We start from the raw sequence: 9,910 nt of genomic DNA on the forward strand, positions 1-9,910 counted from the left end.
TAAGCTGCGGCTTAATTGTTTTATCAGGCCCAGTGGGGGCTCTGATACCAGTTTGTAGAGATATAAAATATACTAGAAACTGAAACTACTACTTTATTCATAGTGAAGAGGCTATTAAATAGCCAATACAACTAGCAACTGAAAAACTATAAAATAGCCCACTAAACAAAACAATCACATGACTTAATTAGAGAAACAACTACTTCCTAAAGACTAGGACAAATAAAACAGCAAAATATTTTACTCCTAACATCTAGCAACTAATTAGAAATTAAGCAGTAACAAATATCTTATCAAATATTGTACAAACATTTCCTTCATTTCAAATATTTTCTTCATTGATTTGGATTTCATTCTCAAACTTTTTTTTTTTTTTTTATAAATGTAAGGCAGACATATCAATGCCGATGACATCCCTATCTTTTCTCGTCCTCCACCTATAGCTCATATTATTATTAAAAAGTATTATCCGTTTTTTGTAAGTGTCATTTTAGATTACTATACACATGTCAATGAACGAATTTGATCACTAATATCTTCAATTATCTATTATAAAAAATTATGGAAATTTTATATTTTGGAATCTTCAATTATCTATTATAAAAAATTATGGAAATTTTATATTTTGGAAATACTTGGTGAGACATATTGAACAACATCTTATATGCTAATATTTATTTTTATATATTAATAAAAAAATTACGATCAAAGTAAATTATATGAATAGTGTGCGACACTTAAAAAAGAACGGATGAAGTAAAATAAAAATATATACAAAAACCGGGGTACATAGACCAGTTTGATTTAGATACACAATTCTATTTTTGGGTACAAATTCAAATTTGTTATAAAACACTTTAATAACTTGCACAGACAAAAAATATTTTAGAAAATAACATTTTAGAAAATAACACACATACATTTTATTTTATTTTTAACAATATATAGCACACATACATTTATTCAAAGTTACATTCCAACAAAAAAAAGAAAAACTTAACACAACAAAAAAACCACACAAAGAAACAAATCCAACAATTATTAAAAGATAAATAGTAGTGCATAATATTCCTTATTCTTTCATGAACCACAGCAACATATTTTAATCACTGCCTTGAAAAAGAGCCTTGATCCTCTTCACCTCAGCATAATCAATAAAAGTAGTTGCATTAATAATCCAAGATGGAAAATTGTTTCTAAACAAAGCCAAATCCAATATTTGTACTACTATGGCTAGTATAAGCAATTGCAGTATTACCACCACTATTAATTTGGAAATGCAACAACCCTTGTGGAAAAACCATAACATCACCTTTGTGAAGAGTTTTAATGTAAGCAACTTTGTTGGAGGAAACAAATCCAGCAACTATGTTTCCTTGAGTAACAAGCAACACTTCTGAAGCATCAGGGTGTGTGTGAAGTGGAACAACTCCACCTTGAAGGATATCTAAACGCGCTATAGATACTCCGAGTCCATTTACACCGGGAAATTGCTCGTCGAATGCAGGTTGAAAAGAGACTTTGTAAATGTTTGATGTGTTTCCGATTTTGTTTAGGCCGTGGTAGACAAAGTCTTCCACGGTTACATTTTCTGGTGATTTGCAAGAATATCCGACCGGAGTTTTTGGTGCATTGTAATCTGCTACGCAGAAATCAACTACGGATGCATGAGAAATGGAAATGAGAGAAAAAATAAAGAAGATAGTTAGAATCATCTTCATCTTTTTGTTGTTGTAATTGTTAAGTTGTGTTGTGTCACTTTGTGTGTGTTTTTACTCTTCAAATTGGTTCTATTATATATAGATAGGTGAATGGTGGAAATATGTTTTTACTATTGCTATTGCTATTGCTATTGCTATTGGATAATTTGATTTAACCTATGCTAGAAAAAAAAAAGACATAATTTAAGCAATTTATATATTTAAGCAAGAAAAAGTAAACACATCATTTAAGAAAATTGATTAAATGTATTTAAGTCATGAGAAAAAAATACACCATTCCAATTATACTAATTGTAAGTATATATATAAAAAATTATAGGTTTAACTATACATTTGGTCCCTTACGTTTATTTTAGGTTTCAATTTAGTCCCTTACGTTTAAAAAGTATCAATTTGGTCCCTTACGTTTATTTTAGGTTTCAAGTTAGTCCTTTCCGTCAATTTTGTCATATGTGGCAGTCAATTTGCATATGTGGACTGACACGTGGCACTTGGACACGCTGACACGTGTACTGTTCAAACGGTGTTAGTGACAAAACTAACGGAAAGGACTAACTTGAAACCTAAAATAAACGTAAGGGACCAAATTGATACTTTTTAAACGTAAGAGACTAAATTGAAACCTAAAATAAACGTAAGGGACCAAATATATAGTTAAGCCAAAATTATACTAATATATTGTAGGAATAAATTTAATTTGGAGGAATAGATTTAAAGTTAATTTAAAGGTAAAGTTATAATAATTAGTTAATTACATTAAATATAATAATCATAGTAAAATTTATCTTATATTAAAGACCATTATATTTTTTATTACTTATATATAAGATTGGAGAAGACTGTCATAAAGCCGTAAGTTCAAATGAAATTATACGAAGTACTAGTACAATGTTTTTTTTTTTTGATAAGCAAGTACTAGTACAATGTGACCTATTTGGTTGAAGGTCAATATCTCATCAATTTGTATACAAATATATATACTTGAGAGAGGTCAATTATTTCTAATGATTGGCCTGCATATATATATATATATATATATATATATATATATATATGTGTGTGTGTGTATTCGTCTTAGAAAATATTAGTAGAGATTTCGAAACAAATTGGTGTGTTGATTTTTTGTTGTTGACGGGAATTGTGTGTTGATAATTGTACTATCTTTGACAACAACGCTACTATTTTTATTTTTTTTTGACAATAACAAAATGATATTCATTCATTCAAATTGATAGATTACATCAAAAATAATTACATAATCAACATCGCTAAAAACGTAAAGGATGAATCTACGAACAAAACTCAAAGCATCCGAGTTAATAGCATACAACGGCAAAATGCCTACGAACAAAACTCAAAGCATCCGAGTTAATAGCATACACCGCACAATACGGGACAACAAAAACGTCGCACAAAACGACGAACAACATAACGCCGCACTCAGACGGCGAAATCACAAAAAAGAAAACACAAAAGAAAAACTTGATCAATGTGAAGATCACTTATTTAAATAAAGAAGAAAAGGAAAAACAATTATGAGGGGTGATTTTGGGTCAAAAATTGACCCTAAAACCACTCCTCCTTGATAGATTAAGAAGGAAAAAAAACTAGGTTAAGGTGGGGGGCTACGGCTACGAAGAAAAGGAGAAGAAAGGTTTCCACGAACCAAATATCACGAATGGATCACGAAAATAGTTTGAACATTTACTATTTATTACTATATGTTTAATTTAAAAGCGCTGCTATTTATTGAGAACCAAATCTCACAAAAACAGTTTGAACATATTTATTATATGTTTAATTTCATTTCTGAAAAATATTGTAACGCTTGCCTTATCAGTTGCGTCAATTGTATACTCTGTTTTTCCCTCACCGCATGCCCCAACAAGCAATAACCTCTCTACTCTGCTTTCTTCTTTTTTATTTGTATCTACTCTGTTTTGTTGCACTAATTTTCAATGGTAGTGCACACAGTGATCCCAAATTTTCAATGGTGAGAGGAGTACGGTGGAAATTTGGATTTCATTAATTAATATTGTACAAACATTTCCTTCATTTCAAATATTTTCTTCATTGATTTGGATTTCATTCTCAAACTTTTTTTTTTTTTTATAAATTTAAGGCAGACATATCAATGCTGATGACATCCCTATCTTTTCTCATCCTCCACCTATAGCTCATATTATTATTAAAAAGTATTATCCGTTTTTTGTAAGTGTCATTTTAGATTACTATACACATGTCAATGAACGAATTTGATCACTAATATATATTCAATTATCTATTATAAAAAATTATGAAAATTTTGTATTTTGAAAATACTTGGTGAGACAAATTGAACATCTTATATGCTAATATTTATTTTTATATATTAATAAAAAAATTACAATCAAAGTAAATTATATAAATAGTGCGCGACACTTAAAAAAGAACGGATGGAGTAAAAAATAAAAATATATACAAATATCGGGGTACATAGACCTAACACAGTTTGATTTAGATTCACAATTCTATTTTTTTGGTACAAATTCAAATTTGTTATAAAACACTTTAATAACTTGCACAGACAAAAAATATTTTAGGAAATAACACACATACATTTTATTTTATTTTTAACAATACATAGCACACATACAATTATTCAAAGTTACATTCCAACCAAAAAAAAAACTTAACACAACAAAAAAACCACACAAAGAAACAAATCCAACAACAATTACTTGGCAAAACTATTAGCCACGGTTAGAGCGATTTTTAGCTACGGTTTTGACCGTGGCTAAATGGAGAATTTTTTGTAATGATGGTGAAGGGACCAAAGCCACCCCATGTCCCCTGTGGCTACACAATTCTATTTTTTTTATACAAATTAAAATATTTAAGAAAATAGCACACATACATTTTATTTTATTTTTGACAATATATAGCACACATACATTTTTTCAATGTTACATTCCAACAAAATAAAAAAGTAAACTTAACACAACAAAAAAACCACACAAAGAAACAAATCCAACAACAATTATTAAAAGATAAATAGTAATGCATAATATTCCTCATTCTTTCATGAACCACAACAACATATTTTAATCACTACCTTGAAAAAGAGCCTTGATCCTCTTCACCTCAGCATAATCAATAAAAGTAGTTGCATTAATAATCCAAGATGGAAAATTGTTTCTAAACAAAGCCAAATCCAATATTTGTACACCGGGATTTTCACTACTATGGCTAGTATAAGCAATTGCAGTATTACCACCACTATTAATTTGGAAATGCAACAACCCTTGTGGAAAAACCATAACATCACCTTTGTGAAGAGTTTTAATGTAAGCAACTTTGTTGGAGGAAACAAAGCCAGCAACTATGTTTCCTTGTGTAACAAGCAACACTTCTGAAGCATCAGGGTGTGTGTGAAGTGGAACAACTCCACCTTGAAGGATATCTAAACGCGCTATAGATACTCCGAGTCCATTTACACCGGGAAATTGCTCGTCGAATGCAGGTTGAAAAGAGACTTTGTAAATGTTTGATGTGTTTCCGATTTTGTTTAGGCCGTGGTAGACAAAGTCTTCCACGGTTACAATTTCTGGTGATTTGCAAGAATATCCGACCGGAGTTTTTGGTGCATTGTAATCTGCTACGCAGAAATCAACTACGGATGCATGAGAAATGGAAATGAGAGAAAAAATAAAGAAGATAGTTAGAATCATCTTCATCTTTTTGTTGTTGTAATTGTTAAGTTGTGTTGTGTCACTTGTGTGTGTTTTTACTCTTCAAATTGGTTCTATTATATATAGATAGGTGAATGGTGGAAATATGTTTTTACTATTGCTATTGCTATTGGATAATTTGATTTAACCTATGCTAGTAAATGATGATTGTGACTAATTAACTATGATGATAACAAGATTTAATTCCATGAAGGTTTAAGATTTTAGTGGTGTTTACTATCTATAGATAAAAATAATATAAATATAAAGATGTTGAACACTTGGATATCAATCTATATATATGTACTAGTGGATCAAAGGTAGTATATCAGTTTTGGTGTTAGTTCAATGTTTGATCAATATAGTATTTTTTATAAAAGATTTGTTTGTTTTATATGCAGAAGTTGTTAAAATATTGCTTTGTGTCCATTGAAGATTCTATATATTCTGTGAATAACAAATTCTTCCCACCGTTTTTTGGGCATATGAAATATCAGTGTAGTGACATACTATAATTTGTTAAATAACATTTAAAAGTATATATTTTTTTCTGGAATCGGTAGAGTACGTTGTTGTGATAAGTGTGAGTTAAGTCTAGTGAATGTTGAACACTTTATAAGTGAGGTGACCCATAAACCTAACATCTTAAGGTTTTAAGTAAAAGTGTGGTGTCCAACTCACTTGTGAAATAGTTCTTGATCTCATTGTGGAATGTGGATGATCCCCGGCTGTCGCCTCATGACCCAACATATGTCAGGATGTTGATTTGGGTCTTCGTGAGGTTGGTTGATTGGAGGTCTCTTGTATCTGTCTTTCTTTGTGGTTGATCCTTGCCCCTCTCTATGAGGAGTCCTTGGATCTTCTTGTGGTGATGGATTAAAAATGTTTAACTTTTGGTGTTATTTCTTGTAGGCTATGTGTGTTTTTTAGAGGTTATTATGTGTTGGCAGGATTTATTTCTAGTACTCATTTATATTATAAATATTCTCAAATTCTTTTTGCTTACTATATACTCACTCTGGTCTTTATTATAAGAAAAGTTTCCCTTTTTAGATTCATTGTAAAACTAATGTATCTGGACAATATTATAGTCTAGATACATTAGTTTTACAATAAATCTAAAAAGTCAAACTTCTCTTATAATAAGGATTAGAGGGAGTATAATATTATTTTTTATTAAAAAAAATTTCAATAGTACTACTCCGTCCCAAAATATAAGCAAAAGGAGGTCAACAAAAGTGAATGTATCTAGACTAAATTTTAAACTAAATACATCAACTTTTATTGACCAATTTTTGCTTATATTTTGGGACGGAGGGAGTATATCAGTTCATATATGGATCTTAGGTCGTATATCAGATTTGGTATTAGTTCATTGTTTGATTTATATTTTCTCATATCCTACTTTTTACAACTTTCTATATTTATGATTCACACATTTTCATTTCCCTATTAGACTATACGCGTGCTACATGATGAGATGGTATATATATATATATATATATATATATATATATGAGTCAGGATCCGTTGACACCAACTAGTTTGACACCAAATGTTACACCTCTCAATAACGTTTTAACCGATATAAATTTTATAAAATCCACCGTTGGATTGAAAGTTTACATCATATAGATCATTTGTGTAAAATTTCAAACAAATCCAAAATCATTTGATATGCTATTGAGACACATAAAGATTAACGGCATTTAAAAAAATACAAAAACCGTTAATTTTGATGTATCTCAATAACATATCAAATGATTTTGGATTTATTTGAAATTTTACACAAATGATCTATATGATGTAAACTTTCAATCCAACGGTGGATTTTATAAAATTTATATCGGTTAAAACGTTATTGAGAGGTGTAACATTTGGTGTCAAACTAGTTGGTGTCAACGGATCCTGACTCTATATATATATATATATATATATATATATATATATATAATATATTGTACATATATATTTGTGGAAATTAGAAAAGGTTTTCTTAGTCTATGCTAGGCTGAGTTTGAGTTTCTTCTCCAATCCAGAAACATGATCATTGGTCGTGTCACTGCTATTAGAGGTTTCATTTATTTTCCAAGTTTCCATCGTAACAAGAAATGAAGCGGATATTATAACAAAGAATAGAATCTTCATTGATGAAGAAGTGAAAACTTGAACTTAATGAACTTGACAATTGTTATTTTATTGAGTAATACACTCCACATCTTACAAGTTTCTCTGAATCTATATAACTCTAATTTTATAGTATACACATTAGTTCAACTAGAACATCGACCCGTGCGGTGCACGGGTCTGATTAGCTGTAAGATATATAACGATTAAATAAGATATGATAATTCCAATAATGTAAGGTATATGAAAAAAGTTGAGTAACATTAAACAATAGTTCAACAATAATTTTGGATAGATATTCATACAAATAACTTCCTTATAGACCACATTCGAAGTCTTAGTCGTATCTTCATCGTCGTTATCGATGATCAATATTTTTAATCCTTTTCTAGAAGTAACTCTTGAAATTGCAACATACAACTGACCATGTGAAAACACTGGCGACGGAAGATATATTCCACCATGCTTTAAAGATTGTCTCTGACTCTTATTAATAGTCGTCGCAAAAGAAATCATTATAGGAAATTGTCTCCGTTGAAATTTAAAAGGAATTCTCACGTCAGATGGTGTCAGGAAGTAATTTTTCCTTCAAGAGCACGTTTTCCCAATCTCGTAATAATAAGTCTTGTTCCATTGCATAATCCTAATTTTTTTATTCAAATTCCTTAATAGCATAACTGGAACTCCAACTTTAAGTCTCCACTTGTGATTTGGAAGTTCCGACGTAGAAATCGTGTTAAACAATTCGGGAGTATGAACATCATCCACTGTTTGACCGTCTACAATTTGTGTGAGTGAAGTATCATAACTCAAATATGTTTTTTCTTCACTAGGAATTAAATCCAACATATAATCATTTATTGTGTCGACTATTGAATTTTTAGGAGCTAGTATAGCTCTATTTTAGAAATATATTATATCGTTCATGTTTTGTAAAAGTTGGGGATATGTGCCTTCAACGATAGAAGCAAGAGGATCACCTGAATTTGGAATCAATAAATCTGATGGAATGTCAAGTTCTAAATCATCGTCATCTCCAATTTCTCCATCGCCAACACTCAAAACCCATTCAGAAAGCAATATTCTTTGTTCAACGTCTGCACTCGAAGCACCACCGAGAAGCCTCATGTTTTTACTCAATGTTAAAACTCCACAAAAATTCCAAAGAACCGAAGAATTAATAGTAGCATGAACAACTTCTGGCCTTGTACCTTTGGATATTACTTGTAGAATTTGTCTAAAATCTCCGCAAAAAACAACTTTTCCATCGAAGGGAATGTGTTTATTTTTTCATCAACAAACTTGAGAATATCTTTTAAAGTTCGGTCAATAACTTCAAAACAGTGTTTGTGCATCATTGGTGCTTCATCCCATATAATGATTTTTGCTTTTTGTATTAATAGCGCCAAAGGGCTTTTAGGAACTATGGTACATGTTGAAAACTCCTCAACATTTAGAGGAATACAAAACCTTGAATGTGTTGTTCTACCGCCAGGTATAAGCAATGCAGTGATCCCACTTGAGGCAACTGTTAAAACTATCTCACCTTTTGAGCGTAATGCGGCTGACACGGCCCTCCAGATAAATGTCTTCCCTGTACCGCCATAACCATAAAGAAAAAATACACCAAGTTTGTTTTCGTTAACTCTTGTCATGATTGTGTCATATACTTTACGTTGCTCTGAAGTCATAGTTGACATATCTAACATGTTCCTCAGATAATGATTGTCTGTTATAATTCAATTCGTCGTGTATTAAACTATTTTGTATATCAGGAACTAATGATGTGTCTGCTCTAGGCATTGAAGGATAATCTTTTAAACTCTTCCGATAACTACGTAACATCATCTCAATATCTGCTAGTGCATATTGTATCAATTGATTATCGGTTAATATTAAATCTGCAATGTTAAAATCAAAATAATGAATGTGATTAGTGACATGACTATAGTTGTCTTTGGTTGTATTGCAAAAAAAAAATTGATTTAGTAGAATTGGGTTTGATAGATTTGATTTTGGTTAAAAGTGAGTTAAACAGAATTGATTTATGTTTGGATACATTAACGTAAAAATAAAGGGTATTTATAAAAAATATCAATTCTTTTTCTATTTTTTTTTTGGCAAAATTCTTTTTCCAATTTTAAAAAACTACAATTTAATAAACTGCATAATAAATAATTTAAAAACTGATATAAGCAAGGTTACATGAGACATTGAAATGTAAAAGATTTTTTTTTTTAATAGATTTCAATATTGTTGAAGGTGTTATAGTATGAGAATATATATATATAACTTTCCAAATCACACGTGATAATAACTTTTCAAATCTCACATGATAATTATTCTCTAAAT

At 30.2% G+C, this 9,910-nt stretch overlaps 1 protein-coding gene and 1 pseudogene across 1 annotated transcript; both read right to left on the reverse strand.

Annotated features, from left to right (window-relative positions):
- Positions 1-1,075: 1,075 nt before the first annotated feature.
- On the reverse strand, positions 1,076-1,721 carry LOC123885722 (annotated as a pseudogene).
- Positions 1,722-4,720: 2,999 nt separating this feature from the next.
- Positions 4,721-5,437, reverse strand: LOC123885658 (auxin-binding protein ABP19a-like). Its single transcript, XM_045934959.1, has one exon. It carries the CDS (start codon positions 5,435-5,437, stop codon positions 4,805-4,807), a length of 633 nt encoding a protein of 210 aa, XP_045790915.1. The 3' UTR covers positions 4,721-4,804.
- Positions 5,438-9,910: the final 4,473 nt, after the last annotated feature.

This window comes from Trifolium pratense, linkage group LG5 (genome assembly GCF_020283565.1).
Source record: "Trifolium pratense cultivar HEN17-A07 linkage group LG5, ARS_RC_1.1, whole genome shotgun sequence".
Lineage (NCBI taxonomy): Eukaryota > Viridiplantae > Streptophyta > Magnoliopsida > Fabales > Fabaceae > Trifolium > Trifolium pratense.

What these genes read in the sequence shown, in the direction of transcription:
- LOC123885658 (XM_045934959.1), bottom strand. Translation starts at nt 5,437, where the DNA reads ATGAAGATGATTCTAACTATCTTCTTTATTTTTTCTCTCATTTCCATT.